Source organism: Pomacea canaliculata, linkage group LG7 (assembly GCF_003073045.1).
Source record: "Pomacea canaliculata isolate SZHN2017 linkage group LG7, ASM307304v1, whole genome shotgun sequence".
Lineage (NCBI taxonomy): Eukaryota > Metazoa > Mollusca > Gastropoda > Architaenioglossa > Ampullariidae > Pomacea > Pomacea canaliculata.
Window position 1 is genome coordinate 26576671 of NC_037596.1, and position 24248 is coordinate 26600918.

Consider the following 24248-nt stretch of genomic DNA (forward strand, 5'->3'; position numbering starts at 1 on the left):
GTTTACTTGTTATTAAGGTGTACAATCAATACACTGTTGACAGGAAAACGGTAACTGTGTTTGGGCAAGGGACCTGATTAAACGTTTTTATCCTTGAATATGGACAATTTTCGTGATTCTTCGTTTTGTGAAGAGAAAGGTTTCTCTATCAGAATTTTCTGATATGCATATTTATCCGATAGATTTAAAATACTGCTTATGGACTAGCATTAGAAAACATAAATACCTGTCACCACAAAACATATATGGTATACAAAACACTCAAGGCTTGCTTACACTAATGCATTTACACCTCGCATAAGCCAAACGAGGAATGTAGGGACACACACCCATTCAATCAAAATTAGTCACGTGATCGTTAGCCAATGAAAAAGCTCACCGTTAGTTACTTCCTCGTCGACGTGGAAGAAGCTGTCGCATTGCGATGTTTGTCCAGTGTCTTGTCAGTCAGACACACGATCAGCTTTAACATATTGACAGCCAGCATCACGATGTACAGGGCCGTCAGTGTTTACTGGATCTCTGTTCTCCTGGTGCCCAGTGTGGGTAAGTAGTGCCGCACATAAAATAACGAATTAGTGTTTCTCAAGAAGACCTTTTTAACTGTAATCTGCACGTGTTAAATGTTTTGCTCTGTAAAATGCAATGGCTCTTCGATTTCCTATTTTGATGTTGCATGTGTGTTAGACGTTAACAAGTTTTTGGTTTTCGCCAGTTATCTTAACCTGATTTCCGAGGATATTAATTTCTTATTGTTTTCTATTTGCAATGTTTCATTGTAGTGTGCTACATGCATTCCCGTTTATGTTTACAAGTACTTTCTGAAATATTTTTTAAAGCATATTATTATCTTTTCTTTTAATTGTCTATTTATTATGCTATTAGAATTCGTGATAATTTAATGAACGTTTACCTGCTGTGAATGAAATCCTAAAGGGTATTAAAAATAGTGAGTGATGAGTTTAAGTGTCAACGCCTAAAAATGTACTTTGTCTTTGCTTGTAGTGCAGCCTCTTTTATGACAGCTGCAAAAAGAATTTTTTTAAAAGTGTTAGTGACATTGATATTATTTAACCCATTTAAAGTTTGCTCTGAAAGAGTTGCTTTGCAGTTAGTTTTTGACTACAGTTACCCATGTTCGTCCCCAAGACAATTATTTTTAACACATTACTTACGGCCCGCCTTCAAAACTTTGATGATTTTTATCTTAGTGGGAGGGCTGGTGTTGGCATGAAGTTATTTAGCTGATGGTGGAATGTCAGATATGGATGATGGACGAAAATGATTCAGGATCTCTTCAAAGTGTTCCATCCATCATTTTTTTTATTATTTTTGCATTAACTGTTGTGGGTTTGCGGCCTTTGTCTTTCACCGGCTTGTTTGGGTTAATGTTCTTGCCTAACAGAGTTCATGCCATTTCGTATAGTCACTTATTTTTCCCTGTATAGCTGCTGTCTCTGCTTCCTCTGTCAATTTATGGATGAAGCTTCTCTTGATCTTTTTGACAGACTTCTTTACTTGGCGTTTCCTTCTCTTGCCGGTCTAGACACTGGTTGAACTTCTGTTTCAGTGTCTTACGTGATTCATTCTACCCCTAGGTCTGTGTAGTCATCTATTCCTTGTTTTTTTCCTTTCCCTCTTCCCTAGAACATATGTTCAGGCTGTGTTGGAAATGGTCTTGGATGTTGACCATGTTCTTTTACTGATTCTTCTGTCAGTCCTGAAAAGGCTTCATACTTAGTCTTTACTTCACAGTTATTAAAGTCTTTTGGTCTTTTTTTTTTCTTGAGGTACTTAGTATTAAACTTGTAGTGTGGTCTGCCTGCTTGGTCAATGAAAAACTTCAGCTCAATCTTAAAGACTGACGCGAGAAGCTGGTTGTCTAAAACAATATCTGCACCTCTTCTTACTGAACGATCCTGGAGACTCCTTCTCCACTTTCAATCAAGTGTTATAATTATAGTCAATCTGGTTTTCCGTCTGGACATAAGGGTAAGTCAAAGTTATCCTGTTTATATTTTTGTGTGGAAACGCTGTGCCGCATATGGTGCAAGTGCCATGTCTTGCAGCGATGAGTTCCCTGTTGGTGTTATCATTTCCCACTTTGGCATTTAGTTCTTACATAATGATCTTCAGATCGCTTCTTGGTGTGTGGTCAAGCAGAGACTGCAAGGAATTGTAGAAGTCTTCTTTTTCCCTTAATCTGTTGCATTTTCTGATGCACAGCAATGGATAATGCTGATCTTTTGTCCTTAAATAATCATACAAAATTTATTAATAAATATAGACATGAAGGAAAAATCAGTATTTACCTAGTTAACAATTTGTACGATATCCAAAGCTCGGCACACGTTTCTTAATTTATTTCTAAACATCCATTTCTCAATTGTATATCTCTCCTTTAACATTTGAATAAAGGATTTTAGCAGGGGGTGGCTTTTTAAAATATGCAACAATATTCTTTGGAGAGCAATGAAATTAAATCAAGTACAACATCTGTCTCAAAGTTATTAATGCGAACAAATAGGACAAGATGTTCACTGATAGTAATCGTTATAGCGTTTGTATTTTTGTCTAAGGTTAGCGACTTGTTAATCTGCTAATCTCTTCTTTCAGCTCAACTGTTTGCTTTTAAAGAGATTTAACTGTTTCCTTTAAAATTTAACTTTCTTTTCTAACATCGAAGAGTGCGCTCGCTAGTAATTTTATCGTCAATATCTTTTGCCAGTGCGCGATGGCAATCTTCTATTTGTTATTTCATTGTTTCTATTATGTTTTGTAAGTTTTCCATTTATTTTTTACTTTTTGATTATTGGATGTGTCGGTGTCTCATGTATTTAACAGAGCTTCCTCGAGTTTATGACGTGTTTATTTTTTGTTCTACAGAAAAATTTTAATAAGTATTTACTTCTTGCACGAAACTGAAGAAAAAAGCAGGGACGTTTATTAGAGCAACCGGTAGTTTTAATATGTGGCTTCTAGTTTATGGTTCAAATAAAACAAACTAACTCTGCAGTATTATTTAATAATTTAGAACTTTATAAGTTCACAAAGATTTCCTAAGAGTTTTTTGTCAGAAAAGGCATTAGTGATGTGATAAGGACTTTGTACTCGAGATCAACTAGCTTTCTTGGAACATGCTTTTGCCCACATTTAGTAAATAGAAAATGATAATGTTACAGCGGCAAAAGATTAAAACTGCTACTAAATAGTCAGCTAGAGGGTAGGAACTATACTCGTACAAAAGTCATGTACATGCTAATCTACAATTACCCGTTGTCATGGATACCCGAATAAACGCAGCGAATAAAAGACTTCTCCATGGCGTTAAAACAAAAACATTTACAGTGAAATCTTGTCTATATAATAATTAGTAGCTTAGTGCATTGTATTAATTCACTGTATTATTAATTCGTTCACTTTCAGCTCAGCAGATGTCAGCTCGTGTAGTTGGTGGCACAGCAGACGCAGGACGTCTAGAGATATTGTACGATGGAACTTGGAGCACAGTGTGTGACATTGGATTTGGACAGAGAGAGGCCTTGGTAGCCTGCAGGATGCTGGGATTTAACAGGTATGGAATGATAATCGTTACGTTTCAAAAGCTATTAATTCATTTTTCCCTAGTCAGGGAGAGTTTAGCCCTTATAATTAGTTAAGGACTAAGTAAAAGTACAAGGTTTTTAAAGTTCCTTTCTGCCTTCAAGAAAACAAAATGCACAAGAAGCACTAAGTTTATTTATCTGAAAAGTAACGGTGGCAGTAAAATGGGACTAGACTGTAGACCATGCGGTAGAAGAGAATTAAACTTATATAAAGAGGTCTCCTAGAATAGCAAGAGATCATCTCTTTGACAAACTAACCATGTTATGGCACGACACTAATGTTTATCTCTTGAATCGCAGTTACCAAGAAAAACTTCCTAGATATATGGCGACCTGCATTAGTTAGTGTTCTAGTTTTAACTTTAGTGCTATTGCTTTTATAAGCGTAATTATTTATTTTGATTCCTCTGCAGTTTAATACCGATTAGACATTCTGAACAAGTTTTTGTGTTTTAATGTCCAGGAGAAAAAATCAGCGATTTCAACGATTAACAATATGTCTTTATTTTAATATGTTACTTCCGTTTTTATAGTCTAATTTTTTTTTATTTTGCTTCATAAAATAGCAAAACGAAATGGATGAGTAAATTACATGTGTGAATGTAAAAAAGCACACACATGTATTATGTTCACCAACATTTTATCATAAATTGATTTAACGTCTAATATTCTGCCCATTATAACATTGAAAATGCAATCAGGTTATTCAATACTTCTTTTCAGCTGTGATCCTTTCTTAATCCAAGCTGACTCAAACGCTTGGACACCACACTGTTGCTTTTATCCACAATCACCTCCTCTTGCACAAAAGACACGAGACTAACATCAACACCACTCTCGGTGCTACACTACGACGAACATGTGACGATAATGTAACATCTTTCAATCAAGTTTTCCACAAAGGTCAGCGTGCTTTCCACAGCTCACTGCTCTACCCCGGACTACCCGCCTTACGCGCGGGGAAACGAGCCGTTCCTCGTGTTATTCGCTGAACGGGCAACATAAACCCCGGATCCACCATACATCGGCGTATCAGCGAGGTTTAGCCGATCCCGCTTACAAACACCTGCTGGTGCCATTTTGTCAGTTTCTTTAAGTTTCAGCTTTGCAACTATACTTCAATTGGAACCGGTAAACTTTGGTTTCTCACAAGGTACCCACAGAGTTAAAGAAGACATAGACACGGATTATTTGTTTGCATAGTTTACTGGCGTGTCTGTCACTTTATGACTTGTGTGTTTACTTTCTTTTAATGAACATATTCCGCATTCCCATCACGCTCGGCTCCACCGCAAATTTTCTGTTTTCATGTACGGGCGTGTCAATGTTTGTGTCTGTTCCTCTATATATTTACACAGGTTAATCTTTATTAAGTTTCAAAAGTCTGTATGCTTTGAATGTCTATATTTTCTTGTTTTCGTTTCTGATGTCGGACAGCACAACAGCAGTAGCCGTGTGGTCAGCCAAGTACGGAGCAGGCTCTGGTCCTATTCTGTTCGATGACCTGCAGTGTGTGGGGAACGAAACCAGCCTGGCGCTGTGTAAATACACGGGGCTCTACAGAGACAACTGTTTCTACGATGTCGGCGTCATGTGCAACATCAGTATGTAGACCAGATATAATAAAAAGTGTACAGTTACTCAAGTATTTTATCTTTTCACTTAAAATTTTAAAAACTGGGTTGTTCAATATCGCTTCATTTCTATCAAATTACTGTTTGCGCAAATTAGTATAAAAAATCAACTACGTTCTAAAGTGTGTGATACACATCATCATCATCATCATCATCATCATCATCATCATCATCATCATCATCATCATCACCATCATCATCATCATCATTGTTGTTGTTGTTATTGTTATTTAAAAAAAGACAGAAAACAGTCAATAACAGATAAGCCAAACAAAGCCGACTGCAGTTGTTGTCCAACATGACAATGACAGTGATTAACTTTATTGGTCCCAGTGGGCAATTTCAACATGGGAAGGTGCTCTAGTTACAGTAAGTTAAAAATAAAAGTAAAAGTAACCAGAAAAAATTTCACTGCAAGGAGTATTAGCACGTGAAAAGAAAGCCAATTTTAAATATCTATACTATAAAACAAACAACATTTGCGTTAATACTAATCTTTACAACATCACACACACACCACTGACACTTCATCTGAATTTGAGCAGCTGGTCCGCAAAAGGCACAAACGATTTTAAGTGTCTGTTACTTTTGCAAATAAGCATGTAAGAGCGTTTATCTGAGATATTCCTATCATAGATATATTTCGAAAACAGCATACAAATGAAAAGGATAAAAGACTCAATTAACGACCTGTAGAAAGGGCCTAAGACTGCTTGACTAACTGAAAAACTATTGAGCTTCCGAAGAAGGTATATTCTTTGTTGGTACGTTTAACAATGTGTTCGGTGTTTAAATTCTATTTGAGCTGTCAATCAAAAAAGTTCCCAGATATCTGAAAGAGTTAACAATTTTAACAGGTTTACTGTGTATCACACTGGGAGCAGCAAAATCCTCTTTGGTTCTCTTAAAGTCAAGATTTACTTCTTTTGATTTGTCTACATTTAACTCCAGAAAAACCTCATCGCACCAGTGTGCAAAATTGGTTAAGGGATTACCATGATCTTTGTTTTGTTCCTGCAAAAGAGTTGACAATGAAGTGTCATCAGAGAAATCAATGAGGGAGCTAATCTCCTCTGTACTTCTGCAGCTGTTAGTGTACATTATAAACAACAGAGGTGATAGACAACAGCCTTATAGGGACCAAGTGTTTATAACAACAATATCAGAATAGTTACTGTTAACATACACCGTCTGTTGTCTTCCAGTCGAAAAGTCCACTATCCACAGAACCCGTTGATGTGGAAGATCAAAATCAGAATCAGTATCAAAGCCAGAAGGACTGCTTGCACTGTATTGAATGCAGAACTAAAATCAGCGAAGAGTAGTCTGGCATCGGTCTTGGGCTTATCCAAATGTTTCTATAGTGTGTTCAGAATGAACAACGTAGCATCGTCCACATGCCTACCTATAAGTTGAATTTTTATGCTTAATGTTCTATATCCCTTTGGATTTAGCCCCCTTTTCTGTAAATTGATCCCCTCCTTTTATACAAATAGTAAATCAAGTGTGTCACTTGCAGGCGGGGGACACAATTTCACCTTATTTATTCATTTTGTGCCTACAAATTCCAGCTATTATGATCAAGAAAAACAAATATATAAAAGGTGTCAAAATTCATATCTCTGAAAATAAATAGAACAGCATGTACATGATACAGTTTTAACCTTGGAAGATGACAGACTTTTTGTTGAAGAAGCTATGAGCACGTTAAATATATTTGGAAATATATCCGGCTTAGTACTAGACACAGACAAAGCAAGTGCAGTATTGTTTGTAGCTAAAGAAATGAACCGATTAAGTTCTTATCACATTTACAGATGCAGTGGAGTCCAGAAAAAGGTCTTTGGTTTACAAATAATCAAAAACACTGTATACAATTAAACTATGATGTCAAGCTTGCTAAATTTAGAATGTTGTACAAAATATAGAGAAGAGACAGTTAACTCCATAAGGGAGAGTAGCAAAGCTGAAGTCCTTAATTTTGCCAAAGCCTGTAGTTACTGCTACCTAACCCTCCCGAATATTACATAAATGTCATGCAGAACTTTATCTATAGGTTTTTTGGAATGGAAAAAAATGATAAAATTAATAGAAACATATCTATTATAATATTTATGCTGGAGGCATATTCATACCTATGAATGCTTTAAAATTATCGTGGCTGCTTAAAAAAAGAAACCAACCACAGCTACAACAATTCTTTTATTTACTTATAAAATAATAGATAATTTTAAAAAAAGGGTCCTGCAAGTTGCCACTTTATAAATGCACACAGCTTCTGGACGGACGTAGTAAAATCGTGCAGTATATTTGGAGAGAATATAGTACGCAAAAAACATGGAAAAATGTTGTCAGAATCTATCTTCTGCAATGAGAGAATTACGATGGGGAATAAGCAAATTTTATGTAGATGGGTGGAGAAAGATATATATACTGACTTAAACACTTCATAGATGAAAGAGAAAATTTCTATCATATCAAGCTGTTACAAATAAATATATGATGGTAACATTAACTTTGTCTCTTTTAATAGTTGTATAAAGGCACTTAAAACATATATAAACTTAAGAATAATAAATGAATAATAAATGAAACAGATTTATCTTTTTCTACAGATGACTCAAACAAAACTCTATGAATAATTCGCTAAATACAGAGAGGAGCAAGACTTTATTATGATAAAATGATATCTAACACATATATGCCAAATAGTTGTTGAAAATTGGATGAAAGGATAAACAGAAATGTAAATTGGAATATTATATTTAAAACAATGTTAACATAAAAAGATATTAAATTTAGAGGGCTTCAAATCAGAGTGCTACATAGAACTCTAAGGACAAAAGTAATATTATTATTGCACAAGGGAATATATAATACAGATATATAATTGGAAAATTTAATGCATGTTTCCAAATAAAAGAAGATAATTTTGCTAAACACTGGCTACCATATAAAAAACTTGTTAACTAGACTAAATACGGACTCTCTCTATATATATATAATTTTAAAATAACCTAAAAGTAGATATGTCTTGATATGATATACATTAATATCGTTGTGCTGTCAGCCTATCACACATGGGATCCAAAGTGCTTTCTATGTTAATTGCTTGATTTGTGTAAGACAGTGATGCCCAACCTTTTTCGGCCTGCGGGCCACATCCATTTCGGACAGCCGTGTCGCGGGCTACTTCACCGCAAAAATACAAAAAAGAACAAAAATAGAGCAGATACCATTTTTTAAAATTAGAAACAAGTTGTACTTACCATTAATTATGTATTAATTAGTGGGATATTTGAAGTTTTTTTCCCGAAACCAACTTCTGAATGTCCGGCCTCATCGTAGAGACACCAAGTCGGAGCACTGAATCGAAATGTTCGTCTATCGAAAAAAAGATTGGGAAACGCCCCTACGTGGGGATAAATACTTCTTCTTCCCTTTTTTCGTTTTTTTATGTTTTTTTTTATTACTAATATGCCGATTTCCTGCAATGTGGGCAGAAGTTTCGCGGGCCGGATATGGCCCGCGGGCCGTAGGTTGGGCCTCCCTGGTGTAAGATGTAAAAACAGCAAATACTTTGTTTCTGCTGTCTAAAATTTTACATTGATGACTTTATTGAAATATGTATGTATTCTTAAAATGACTGTTAATCTATGTGCATATGTTTGTTTTTATGTTGATATATTGTAAAATATTGCTTTTTGTTATGTTTAGGTATACTGTTATGCGTTTTTGTGTTATGTATCTGTGAGAGATAATAAATGTTTAAAAAACATAAACATGAGTATTAGCTTAATGAGCGCCCCTGGTTTAAAAGCTTTGTTGAGGGAATGATTAACAGTTGTCAATATAACGGATGCAGTTTTGCATTAACTAACAGAACTAGCACAAGGAGCCTTTGAAAGTAAACAAAACGTAGATAACTTACCATATGTGGCTTAGGACGCATTCCGATATGAATAATGGCTGGGTCTTATAAAGTTCGAATATCACGAAACTGAAAGTGACTTCCAGGTGATGACGTCAATCATATATAAATTCGATTATTAACTGTATTAATTTAGGCTTATTTAAAATTGATGGTAATAATGCTATTCGAAATAAAGGACTGGAAAAAAAATTTTGTGAAGCGATCCCATGTGGTGTAACAGATCTAGTTTTAATTATTTTGTTTTAAATTAAATTAGTTCTTTCAGCTTAAAATAATGTTTTAGGAGTAAACATAGCTACACCTATTTTTTGACATTTTTTTAATGATAATGTCACAGCAGCAGGGGATTAAAACTGACTTCTAAACTATAATAGTACTAAACAGTAAGCTAGAGATTAGAGCTATACTAGTACTAATTAGTCAGCTACTTGCTAATCTAGTTTACTATTACCAGTTCTCGGGAATACCGGAAAAAAACGCAGCGACTAAACGGATTTGCAATTGCGTGAAAAGAAACTCATTTACACTCAAATCTTGTCTATATAATAATAAAGAGCTTAGGGCTATTTCAATTTCAGCTCAGCAGATGTCAGCTCGTATAGTTGGTGGCACAGCAGACGCAGGACGTCTAGAGATATTGTACGATGGAACTTGGAACACAGTGTGTGGCAAGCGATTTGGACAGAGAGAGGCCTTGGTAGCCTGCAGGATGCTGGGATTTAACAGGTATGGAATGATACTTGCTTCGTGTCAGCCATGTTTCTGTGCCTGTGTTTCTCTCAGTGCTGGTGACACCGGTAATAGCAAGGCTGAAAGCAGATGACATGTGACGTCATATTTCATCTATTTCGCGGGGAAAGGTCAAGGCCTTTTTTGCTGACTGTAGCAACGCCTGACGTCAGGCTCATGTTTCGTCACGCGCCGTCTGCTGCTTGTTGTACCAATGGGGTTCACTGTTCATTGTCCCTCCCAACCCTGTCCGCAGTTTTGGCGCCAAAAGCCTTCACGCGCTGAAGCGTCACGTGGGTGTTGTGGGCGCTGGCCATTGGTTCCAGCTCCTGGGAGACAATGTAGCGAACCCAACAGCGCAGCGTCCCTCCAAGAACTTATATCCCCTGGATCCGCCTCCAACTTTCGGTAAAGGTTCAATCGTCTCCACTCGTTTTTCCTGCAACATTGTCTTCATTTCATTCAAAGCATTCGAACTCGCAAAATTCTTTACTATCCGAAAACGTGTATTTATTTTCGATAATAAATTTGACTTGCTAGGAAAAAAACAATTTCGAATAGAAATACTTTAAAATTCTTTTTTCAACTGAATTTGTATTATATCTTGTCCCGGCATGGCATTACACCATTACTAAGTTCTGTCCTACTCTCGCTCAGCGCAAACAACTTTCATCCTTCCTGAGATCTCTCGGAAACTTGCCCCTCAGTTCACATAGAAAATGCGGACACAGTTGAATAGGATAAGAGGTCCACAGCAAGTGTCTGGACCTTGTCCTAGTCGATTTCAATGGGTTTTTGTTTTTCTTTTGCAGATACTTTGTAATAGCTCGGAATTATGAGTTGTCCATTTTAAGATTGGTCATTCTTCACCTTTATAAGGGCCTCACATGCAATCAACTTAAAACAGAAATCTGTAGCAGTTATTTAATTGTTACAAGAAGGGACTTGAAAAAATATTAGTCAAAGAGAATACGAGTGTGCAATTAGTTGAGTACTAACCGTGCAAGTAAAACACACACACACACACTTATCTACATTTCACAGTGTTGTAGGAAGATGCTAGGATTAGGGAGTGGGGTTAAGGGTAAGCTCTATGCTGAAAGTGAACGACAAAACAACGCGAAACATTTGAGAGAGGGGTAGCTGTTTCTTTGATTCCTCCACCACTGTCACATCACTGAAGCAAGGTCCTTTGCAGTGTCAAGGGCAGGATATATTCTACCGTCGTGTAGTAAACTTTTTAACAGGTTCTTAGAGTAGTTCATGTTAAATCAAATTAAGCTGTAGGCTCCACTCCTGCTAGTTCCATTTTGTTAGTTCCTTTGAGTTTAAACTTTGCAACTATACTTCCCTTCAAATCTTAAAACTTTGGTTTCCCACAAGTTATCCACAGACTGATAGAAGACAGATGGAGATTATTTGTTCGCATAGTTTAATCACATGTGTAATTTTCAATGATCATCCTGTGATCTGAAAGCTAGCATTATACACTTTTAAGCCTATATTTTTTTATTATTCCATGCACTACTTTTCAGGCTGACTAGTATGTTTTAAATACTTTACTTTCTTAATATTAACACTCCGGATGCCCATCAGGCTTAGCTCCTCCGCAAAGTGTTTAAATATGCCGGCGTGAATGTGTGTGTGTGTGTGCATATGTATTTACACATGTATTCATTAAGTTCTAAAAGTCTGTATGTTTTCAATGTCTATATTTTCTAGCTTTTTTTCTTATGTTGGGCAGCACAACAGCAGCAGCCGTGGGGTCAGCCAAGTACGGAGCAGGCTCTGGTCCTAGTCTGTTTGATGACCTGCAGTGTGTGGGGAACGAAACCAGCCTGGCGCAGTGTCAACACTCGGTGCTCTACATAGACTACTGTACACACTGGCAGGATGTCGGCGTCATGTGCAACATCAGTACGTAGACCAGTAATAATTAAACATTTACAGCTACTCCAGTACTTTATTTATTTTGTTAACTATTTAATTACCTAGTTGTCAATAATCGAGTTATTACTTTCAAATTACTATTTCTACAAAATAGTTTACAAATCAAGTACGTTCTAAAGTGTGTAATACCCATTATTATTATTATTATCATCATCATCATCATCATCATCATCATCATCATCATCATCATCATCATCATCATCATCATCATTATTATCATCATTATTATTTTATATAAAAAAAACAGAAAACAGTCAATGACATGTAAGCCAAACACATTGACGTCACGTTTTTCTTTAAGTTTCATCGACAGAGGAGAAATTAAATATAACACACGAGGTTGTTATCTTACCTTTACAATCTTTTGTCAATGAGCATATCGTCAAAAATATACAATACATAATTCTGTAGTGTCTTTTACTGTTGATGACAGAAATGTAGTTTTTTTTTCTACGTTTAAAGCAGCAAGAGGTAATAAAAGTACATGTCACCCTGATCAAACACACATTTACATTCACTTTTAATCACTCAGCAAATTTTCGAAGAAACATTTTAATTAGTGATAAGTTTAAACGACACACATAACATTAATCAATTCATTTACACCTTCACCTACATGCAGGGCATACTAATAGACGATTAAAATGTACTGTATACACAATTTGTCTTCAATCTAGAGACTAACCTCCCCCACACACCACCCTCCGTGCTGGACTCTAATTTACGGGGATGGTTTCTAGGTTTAGCCTCGTTCGACACCTTGGCACTGGTTTTCAGGTGTAGCGCTCGAATCGCCAGGTTCTTTGATGTGATGTATTCGTGGGCCATACAGCTTTAGGAATCAGATCCACATCATGACCCCCTCAGTGAGTGCTGCCATTTGCGCCTTTAATTTCACTGCTTTTCACTGTGGACCACAATGTTGGCGGCGTGGTGAGCCCATCTCTCTCATTGACTTGCCTTCGCCTTCACCAGGTGATACTGGAGCTCTATGGTGCTTCTCAGCTAGAAAAGTGCCTGGCCGACTCTCCTGACTTGGGATCTATCCTGTTTTTGTATGGTCTTCTTCTGTCTCCGTAGATAATTCCTTTGTTCTTTCTTTCTCGCCGTCTGTCTGAGTTTTATCATCTGGTTGTCCGTCTACGCATTTCTGCGGTATCCTTCTATTAGTTCAGGGTTGTGGTCTGCCTGCTGCTCAATGTCAGTGCATGGCGAAGCAACAAAACAGGTGATATCATCTAGACAGATAAATCTCGTCGATCCACGGGGATCCCTTCCCCCGGATGATAGTTCAGTTTTTATTGCCACACATTTCTCTCTCTTCTTAGAGTTATGTCTCTTTGTGACTGCGGTGCCGCTGCCCGTTGTACCCCTTTCCGCCGTCACACTTGCTTCTTAGTGACGTTGGTCTTGAATATTGAATATAAATATACAATTTATGTTCTTTTTATAATATCTATGGGCCAAACTAAGATAACTAAAAATTCTATTGACAACCAAAAGATTGATTGCGGATGTGGATAGTACCCCAGGATGTCGAACTGACCATTCTTTGATCACTCTATCATTAAGCAACAAAGAAGAAGAAAGAAGATTTAAGGTATGTAAGTTAAATTTAAGGGACATTTAAGGGATGAAAAATTATCTAGCTCCCTCTATCACACTAAGATTAAACAATGCTGAGAGGGAAATAACATGTGCGTATTTAATGCATTTAATAGCAAAAGACAGCCGAAGAAGATAGGATTTAACAAAATAACCACATCTGTATTATGACAGCAACACCTATGACAGCCCGGTTATACGACGGGACGTCCAAGGCAGGACGTCTGGAAATATCGGTCAACGGAGAATGGACGACAGTGTGTCAGAATGGATTTGAACAGAGCGAAGTAGAAGTCGCTGTAAGGATGCTGGGACTCAACAGGTCAGTTAACCATTGTTTTACCACCGCACGATCCAACAGCAAGATGTCAAGCATGCATGCACTGTATGATTCTTTTATTTAGAAAACTGGTAAAAAGCACTTTTGTCTCCCATCATTATTATATTGTAAAAAACATAACAGTAATGCTTTATTTTATGTGTCTTCCTCTTTTAACTTTCGATTGCTTTTATGTATGGATTTTAATTTTTTAGTTATAATATACAGTGTGCTTATTATGCTACTTCTAACTTTGTGACATGATTGTCTTATAGGAACAGGTTTAAAAATAACGTGATGCATCTTGTTGTTGTTCTTTTTGTTATCACTTAGAAGAACTTTTTTGTGCTAACACTACATGAAAGAGGTGAGCATTAATATCACATGAATTAAAAAATATATAAATATGTATGAGTCATTGAATAGTTGTTTATTCATTAAAGGGTTGTTGCCCTTAGAAGAGGGATCAAATGTCAATCTAAGTGTGTAAGAGTGGTATGCATGTGTCTAAATTAGCCTTTCAGAATGACATGGCTGACTAAATGTAACCGACAATAATCAAGCACGAAAAGACCATTAAAACAGCTGATACAGAAAAGAAAGTAAAACTGGTAATACATCTAATTTGATATTTATTTATTTGAAAATGATTGTACCGTTGTGGCTGTGTTATATTTTTAACTTGACATTACATTCCAAGACGGATTGTAGTCAAGTGTTCATGTACCACTGTATTTTTTGTTTTTTACTATGGAGAGGTTGATTTCTTAGTGGTTAAGAAGGGGTATAAACAAATGATGGCACCTCGATTGGTAGAGATTATAACACCTCGCACCGCTAGGACCGTAGTGCATCTTAACCCTTCAACCTGCATGTGGTAAGGTTGTAAATACATGTCTGTGTATTATCTATCTGTTAATAGCACTGGGCAAGCACCTGTGAAGTATCTTCTATTAAAAGAGGGCTCACGATTTCAATTTGGGTATATGGAGTGTCAAGGAATGGAAACAAATCTTCAGCAATGCAATCTAGGACAACTTAACAAAAGCAGCTGCCTGGATGTCGGTATAATTTCTGAGTTCAAAAGCTTGAGTAAGTAAACAAAACATTTCATTTCTGAGAGTTTTAATGTCTTCATGGTGGTATCTTTTCTCTAACATTATGCATATATTTACGGTAAAAAAGGCTAAAACACATAAGATTTACATTGTAGGTAATGCGGACAACTAAGTGCTAAACATGCGAATACCGAGATAATATAACACACTTTTAAACAAAAAAATAATCTAGCATTTGTACACAAATGTTATGGGAAAGGGAGGAAAAGAGGGGAAGCTTTCGGAGGGCAGAGTGGGTTATTTTTCACTTTGAAGCAGAGTTAATGAGTTGAAAATTGTTTGCTGAAGATTCTTGAAGGGTCTCGCTGTTTACACGATAGTAAATAGATGATCGGGTTGATGGAGTATGAGCTACTTGCAATTTGTAAGGAGCACTTTGTGTTTCTCGTTGACCTTAAGTGGCTAAACTATGAATAAAAAGCTAATAGAGATGGTTAAAACTCTAGTATTGGCAATAATGAACAGGCCTTTATATTTATACAGTGTTTGTCACAAAAGGTTTAAACCCATTAATTTAAGGGTGATTTTTCTACTCGTTCTTAAGTACTTACGAAAACTCTCTTTTCAAAAGATTGCCCAGGAATCAAGCAAATGTAAAATATCCTTTTGATTTTTTTCTACGTCAAGCAGGTCTTCCAAAGCTTCAGCTGCATATATAAAAAGTGAATATAGATGTCATCATTTAGGAAAATAAATTAACCCTTACTAGAAAAAATTCCTTTAAATATCGGTTTTAAAGAACAGAATTACATTCTCATAACACAACTTTTTGTTACAATCTGCCACAGAAATTTATCTGCACGATAATTGCAAATAACTTATTATAGAAATCCACTGTTTGTACATGGATAAACAATAATATTCTTTAATTTAAGAGAAAAATAAAACTTTTAATATACTACAACTTAAACTAATTACATCCTAAGAGAAGTAATGTAAACGTAAGAGTAAAGCATTTCCTGAAACTGAATTAAATTATGTTTTACACTTTTCTGACAAGATCATGTCCTTAATAGTGAAATGTAACGTTTAATAGAAGCGATGAGAAGAACGACCTAAAACTATTTAAACTCTTGTTAGAGTTTGTGATCAGCAAACAACTACACACCAGACGACATGCACGTGATGACCTTTCACCTCATTGTTACAGGTCTGCGACTGACAGGACCTCGCCGTACAAACAGTAACGTGGGGCGTGTAGAAGTGAAGATTGGAAGTAAACAATTTAGTACAGTGTGTGTAAACAACGAGAAAACTGCCCTAGTCATCTGCAGACAACTCAAATTAGAAACGTGAGATACTTTATCTTTCTTTTGTCGCAAATAAAACAACAGGAAGAAACTTTAGACACAAAGATTACTCCGCTAATTTAGTTTTTAAAAACTTTACAGCGAAGGGAGGATGCTACAGGACTGCAGAAAGATAAGTATGTAACCAGATAACAGTTACTTCATAGTATTATGGACGAAAATACTATAAAAATACATAAACTTGTGTAATGTCGATGTGAACTGTAAAAGATCTTCAATACTTAACTATAGACCTATTTATTTTAATAGCATACACATATACATTCACATAGAAACATTTTGTGTCAAGCAGATAATTTAATAATGGATTCATTTAAACTTTAGAGAAGATCACTTGAACTACTGTACGGACTCTGTTTGACTTTTTTTTTCAAACAAAGATAGTGCTGCACTGATAGACGGTTTGTTGTTCGGACCAGACAAGAGCCCTTTACTTCAAGCTACTTTTGTTTGTGAGGGAACAGAGAGCAGCCTGAATGAATGTGGGCGAAATAACACTGCAAAGGACTGTTATTCCAATGATGTTGGCGTCTATTGCAGCAAATGTAAGATTTTGTGAGATTGTCTGAATTGTGTTTTGTGCTATACAGTAAAGAACATTGTGATGACCTTTAATAATTTTGTTGTTTCATACGTTTATGAGACCTTCTATCCTAAACATTGATTAGTGCTTAGTTTAAACATAAAACACACTTTTAAAAACTACTTATTTTAACACCAGTTACAGCTTTCTTCAGCTGTGTGTATAGTATTGTTGACTTGGAATCGATGCGAGCAGAGACTGCAAAACTTATTGTGTAACAAGTTTGATTCATATAAAACAAAGAAAATATAACAAAGAAAAATTGTTCTACTCTGTCTATATGTCATGCCCTTTAAGTCCTCTATTTTCACGTGCGTGTGTCAGTGTGAAAGCTACGGTGGTGTATGTGATGTCTGGTTTCATACTTGTCTAAATACATGTATAATTAATTGTGAGTGCAAAGAGCTTTTAAAGCTAGAATGCAGTTTGTGTTTGCTTCTTCTTAATCAACACTATTCATGAAATAAATCATTATTTATCGTTAAAGCCTCGCGCCTAACTAACCATGTTACAAAAATAATTCTGTTGTCTTCTATCCTATGAAATACTTTTGAATAAAAGTATTTTCCGTTTTTCATGAACAATCTTTTGTTTAATACATTCATTCGCTTAGTAAAATGTTGATAATATTTATCTAAAAAACATTGCTTTGTTCTTGTTTGTAACTTGCTTGTGGGTTCCATTGTCGTTTTTTGCAGCTCCACTTTTAATAGTTTCTCGGGACGAACGGTACCCGTTTATAGAAGGAGCAAACAAAGCTTTATGGTGCGTGGCTCTACGAAAGTATGAACGGGAACCTGAGTACACATGGGAAGACACAGCTGACGGTCGTCCTAATCGCGAGTTTCTGATCTTTGACAATCTGACTAAAGAGCACAATGGACGTCGAGTGAGCTGTCGTGTACAGGGTTCTAGCCCTAGACGTACCATGTCTAGTATTTTTCATATGCTAGAGGTTTACTGTAAGTACACGTTTTATAACTGCTTATAGGTTTTGTGTGTGTGTGTGACCACGTTCGCAATTATTACTATAGCATTCTCCACTTCTCATTAACTTAAAAAAATCACATCTTGTAAGCAATTGAAAGTATTTTGAGCAACTAAAAAATTTAAATCTGGTGTCAATAATCTTAAAAAAATACTTCAATAAAACAGCATTACTTTCAAAAGATAATTAAGATAAATTTTAGATGTTTTATCTTCACTTAACTTCACAAAACAAGGGAACAAAATAGTCTTTTTTCTTAACAAACTGTAAAAAAAATATGTTAAAAATTAAACTTGTTCTTTTTTATAATACATAAGAAAACCGTTAAATGAAGGATAGCAAAACTCCTCTTATTTCAATTCGTTGAGGTAATTTTAGACCTCACTATTTCACAATCCATGTTACAGAGTAAGGCGGGAGCAACGACTTTAAACTTTTTTAAATTTACAGATAAGCCGTTGATTACAATAACATGGACTAACAACACCGGGGAAAAACAGCCCTTGTCAAGTCTTTCTGAGTTAAACCCTGGACACAACGTGACCCTGTGGTGTAAAGCTGACAGCAACCCTCCCCCCGCGTCCATCACGTGGTCAGGAAGAGTGAACAGCACGACTGGAGAGTTACGGATCCTAGCGGCAGACCACGTGACACACAGCGGTGTGTACACCTGTACCGTCGTCACTGAAACCGTTGATGATGACGACAGACTTCCGTTGACTTCATCTTACGAGCTCAACCTCAGAGTTGAAGGTTGACATTTACTTTTGTTGTTTATTGTAATATTTAATGCAAGCATTAAGTTATATTGTTCTCAGTTGTACAATAACTTGACAAGCAAATTTTACAAACAAAATCCACAGACATTGCAATATTAAAAGACATGATGATGCAACACTACACATTACACATTGACACAACACGTGTCACGTGATTTGCGTGCTACTACCAGCAATACGAGTTGCTGCTTTTTATTATTTCTCACGTAACCGATGTTATTGTACACCTGCTGCGACACACCAACAGATGTCGAGTAACAGGTAAGCGATTTTAATCACAGTTTGCAAGACATTTGTAAAGCTGATAGTTTTGTCCAAGATCTTTTCTGACCGCCATACAATCGAGTGTTGTTTTACATGATATGTTGACCTCTTTGTCGATTTGAATGTGTATGGTAGTCAATAATAAATATTTATAATGCCATACATTTACTGCAATAGAAGGCAGAGTTCTGTCGTACTACAAAAATATTTTATAAAGTGTTTATTTGTGTGTGTGAGAGAGAGAGAGAGCGAAGGAGAGAAGAACAGATCAATATTTTAATCTTTTTAATTTAACAAATTTCTTTTCATTTATTTTTGCAGGTGTTTCGGATTAAGGTTTTGTACTTGAAAAGCCTATTTGAATCCGTATACTTCTTATATTGTCATTTTCTCACTCTCTTGTCAAACTTTTTGCTCTTTGAAGATGCAGCGTTTTCCTACTGACTTGGGAGCCGGTCAAAGGTCACTGGCGTCATTCCAACGTTTTGGGTCAAGCCGTTTCTAGGCAACAACTCTTTGTCTTTATATCCATTTAATAAAGAGCATGGAGACAAATATTCGGATCAGTAACTTCTAAAAAATCTGACAAATTATAATTCACTCCTAGCATGCAAAAGAATCTGTTATATTTTTGTATTTATAAAAGAATACACATAGCTACCTGGAGTTCACAACAATGATTTTTAAGCTAACGATGCAGTCTTAAACAGAAATCCAATAAGCTTAAATAGATAGTCAAGAATCTATTTTGTATTTAATGGTTATTTTATCTTAATAGATTAAACTTAGCACACAATTTATTTAGAATAAGAATAAAAATAATATTTTTCTCTTCTATATTATTGTATGAAAAGGAATAAAAATGGTGATACCAATCAGCTCTATTTCTCGCATTTAGAGACACAAATTCGTCTAAATTCCAATCAGTGAGTCCCCTAGTGGTAAGTTGTGTCAACCTCTACATAACAATTTGTTTTGGCAATATTCTATTGTAGCCGTGAGCACTATTTCTGACTACAGCAAGGTAGCAAGACAAAGCGTGAGTTGCTATTTAATTTATGTGTTCTTTTTTCATCTGATTTAAATTCTAGCAATTCAAAGTTCCATGCAAATCTTACTTTATTAACTATTTACCTCATTATTAATCGTTTTTAAAAAATCTTTTTTGTTGCAGATTGAGCAATTCTTGCACGTGCCTGTTACAAGATTAATATCTCGAAAATCTCTCGATGCGAAATATCTACTGGAAATGAATTAAACGACAAAAATGTGTGACTTTCAATAACTAAGAAACTACCACTAATAATAACAACAATAATATAATCTTTTAAGTAATATTGTCTCTTTAATTATTATTATTATTTTATGTGAAATTTATTACATAAGCTGACAACACTTATATTGCTTACACACCCATGTTCTCTAAATCTTTCCCTTATAATTTGGACGGCAGAAGGTCTTAACGTGTTGACAGACGATAAAAGTTAAAAGCTGATGGAAATCTGCTGATATTTTACAACTTTGTTAGGAACACAAAATCGAAAGGACAGTAGTTATTACATGTTAACAGACTGCCTGAATCTTTTAACACATTTGCTACACTGCCATTACTTTATCTCACGAGTATATCTCTTGTCAATTTTTTTCCATCCTCTACTAAAAAAAAAACAGTTATGAACATCCTTCCTTGGCTTGTTATTTACATTGGGGGTCGTATTTAAACACTCTTGTTTTGTCTATCTTAGTGTAATTGTCTAATGGAATGACTTCACCAAACGACTTTGTCACTATGGACATCATGTTGATGAATGAATATTTCTAAAGAGTTTGTCTAAGGGGCAAGACGTGAATGTCAAATGTTCTTTCTTTATTCGTAAAATAGAAGAATCGGAGCTTTATTAGTAAACCTAATATCACATGCAGTTTTTTGCAGAGACTGGTTGAGGACTTGTATTCATCCATGACAGTCTGCACTTCCTGACAACATGTTTACACGTGATACTGAAGTCTTCGCTTTCAGCAGGAAAACAAGTAGGTATAGAGAAAACTATTTAACACATTTCTAAAAGTAACACAAAATAAAAAAATTATAATCGAAGTCTTTTAACGACTAATAAGACTGCTTGTTCAAATAATGAAATAAACTGTAAACTGTCTTTGTAATTTCTGCGTAAAATTCGTTTTATAATGTCAATTCGCTGAAAAACTTTCACAGTTCCTTAATGCCAGTAGATCTGTACATTAACATTTTTGCTTAATTTTTTTATTCTTTACTGTGCAGTATGACTTCTTTTTCTTATTATTTCTTATATAATTTTCACCGAAGCTGTACTGCATTTATAACGATAAATTTCTTCTGCTCATCCTATTATCGTTAACATTTATTAGTTGCAACAAGGTTCTATAACGTCTTTTTATTAAACGAGGAAAAAAAATCAAACCAAGTTATATCGTCAATGCCCGAAACAGACGAACATGCAAACAGAAACGGAATGTATTAAAATATTTTACTATTACTCCTAATGTCATAATTTTCTTCGTCCCCTGTCTTGTAGGCTACAACTAATTAAAGGTTGGTTGCTAAAACATCAGCCTCACCTCTTTGTGAGAGGAGTTCAACTCAGTGTTGTGCTTCTTCTGTTGTTTACCTAAACAGGTCACGTGACTGGAGCGAGACTCACTTCCTGTCGTTGGGCTCATGGCTCGTCCTTTGAAGTGAAGCCTCGTCAAACGGTCTTCTGCTGTTGCGAGTAAAGGGGACATTAACAGTCATTAGTCACGAATGCTAGAACTCCTATACTAAGATTTTGGAATGTGTTTTGAGACTTTCAGATTTGTTTTAGGCCGAACTTACTCTGTCAAGTAGAGGACAGAAGGGATTCGGTTTAGGGGATGGAAGCAAAGGTACCTGTCAGACAAGAGTAAAGCAATTAGCTAAAGCCTGTAGGGTAGCGGCATGGTGGAGCTCCTCAACTTTCTCCCGAGGCCCTACACCGTTTGTCTAGCTTAGTAAGACATAATGTTACCGCATTCCAAAATCCTGAAGTAGTATAATTAGTTATAATTGACTTATGTGGTAAAACAAAATTTTATAATAATAGATAATGAGACAACATTGATTTTTCGTCCATGCATAGGAAACTAAAAAATATCGTAACTAGTCTTGGACGGTTCCTAAATTAGTTGTAAAAAGCATTTAAAACTAGATAGCACAAATACAATAAACTTTAACAAATTTGCATAAGTACCGGATTATATCTCTGAACTAACACTATCCCCCACAGTGTCGCGAATGTTTTGATCTTTTCATGACGTGAAACTGTGAGAAGAATGTAAGTAGCATCGGATACATTTTTGTTATATTAATAATTTATAGCCAAAAGTTTATAAAAATGTATATTTATATACACACACCCCTGTGTTTATTTTTCTGTAAGTATCTAATATTTTTTTATCTAATAAAACATTTAACGAGTTGAAATGAAATTGCGGTTGTGTTCTTATTAATAAACCTGTTTTTTATCAAGGTGTAAATTTTATTGTGCGAGTATCCATGTAACGCGAAAGGTAAAACACAAACATGAAGTTTTGTAGCGTAGTAAGCTAAATGTTCCTAAAAGTGTCTCATTACATGATTTTTTCTGCAATATCTAAGCAAACATTGTATCACAAACTATGACATTGTATCACAAACTACTCACAGCTATGGGGCATTCACTTTCTCTTCCCATCTTCAAGTAATCAGGTCCACATCTTTAGGCCAACGGAGAGTTGTGACCCTGCACCTTCCCTACAGCACAGAGTGCGAACAATACATGGTCTCCTGTAAAAGACTTAAGTCCCATGTTTACATTTTTCTATATGTTTTGGTATTATGTGCTTCTAAATATTTGTTTGCATGATAAAAAAATCGATCTGATGTTTATAGATTTATGTGTGAGTTTATGAGTCTAGTAGTGTATGTTTTTGTCTTTCTTTGTGTGCGTATGTATGCTTATGATATTTAAATGTTCCAAAAAATACAGTTGTGAAAGCGTCATAGACAGTTGATTGTATACTTATCCACCAAGAAGCGATAAGGTGCACAACAAAAGCAGTAAGGGTACCTTTGACATAAAAAATGCCGAGAATTTCGATTGAATCTTTTCAGAAAAGCGAGAGACAAAAGTTGATGACAGAAAATCTGTCGAGGTCGGCCAACATGAACTGTTCGTCTCTTACGTGGACATGATGAGGCTCGTGCCTGTAGGCTACAGACTCGTGGAGACAACAAGAGTCACGGGCAGGAAGTTATCTTCCTGAGCTGCCATTACCCGGGTCAGGGTGGACTTCATTTCTGGAAACAACCTGAGCCTGGGAACGTAAAACATCTGGTGGACTTGGCTAACTTTTGCTCAAATGACAATAACACCTTGTGACCAAGTTTACTATCTATTAGTTAAATGTCAGATATCGTAATTAGACTCTTCTAATTGCCATTAAAATCAATAAATCATTTAATATTTAGTGATATGATAAAGTCTTTTGATTGTGACGATATTACATTAACAATGAAAAATGTATGAGTGCATTTACACAAAATGCAATAAATTAAAAACGATATTAAAAAAGGTATTATTTAACTTTTCCTTCTTGTAATTTAATAAAGACTGTTGTACACTTATCAGGAAATTTTCTATAGAAAAATAATATCAGACAATTATTATCTTCTTAAAATAGGGTTAAGCAAGTTCTTAAGTATAGACAATTGAGAGAACGCGATGCATGGATGATAATGATATGACGATGACAGTGAAAACCGCGACGACGACGAAGCTGATGATGATAACCTTTATCGTCGTCAGAAAAATATAGAAATTTCACTTTCACGATACAAGATCCACTAAACTATTGTCAGTATAGTGTATAAAATAAAGTTTAAATGGTGCTACAGGCCTTTCGCTACATCTGCAGCTGAACACTTTTATGTCGCCAGCCCCGCGCCCCCCAAGAAACAAAAAACAAAGAAGTCTTACATGCCATGCACTGAGTGCTTTTTTTCAATAAAACAGTTAAAACCGTTGCTGACTTTATTCAGCATCTTAAAACGTTTTTTTTTCTAAACAATTGTTTTTGAAAGGCAAATGCGCACGCGCACAGACACACACACACACACAGAGACAGACAATTGCACTTCTAATTTATGCCAGAGGGAAAACACTTCATTACATCTGTGTTCACATCTCTAGGTCTTCTCTTGTTGTCAAGTACTGATGAGTGCGGTCTTCCGACAGCCAGCGCTTATCTTGATCGAGGTCACAATTTAAAAAAATTTTTTTTTGCTTGAATTTACAGTTCCTGCGATGTGTCTGCCATCAGAGTCCAAGTCACAAAGGCTGTTCAGTACAGTTAACCATTAAAACAAATTTCAGATAAAATTAAAACACATTT

General features: G+C 35.6%; 1 protein-coding gene across 1 annotated transcript; it reads left to right on the forward strand.

Moving 5' to 3' along the window:
* Window positions 1-463: 463 nt before the first annotated feature.
* On the forward strand, window positions 464-18545 carry LOC112568844 (deleted in malignant brain tumors 1 protein-like). Its single transcript, XM_025246354.1, has 11 exons — window positions 464-546; window positions 3427-3574; window positions 5043-5209; window positions 9752-9899; window positions 11647-11819; window positions 13632-13779; window positions 14699-14868; window positions 16045-16186; window positions 16589-16749; window positions 17486-17749; window positions 18226-18545. The coding sequence occupies exons 1-11, from the start codon at window positions 492-494 to the stop codon at window positions 18531-18533; spliced, it is 1884 nt and encodes a 627-aa protein (XP_025102139.1). The 5' UTR covers window positions 464-491; the 3' UTR covers window positions 18534-18545.
* Window positions 18546-24248: the final 5703 nt, after the last annotated feature.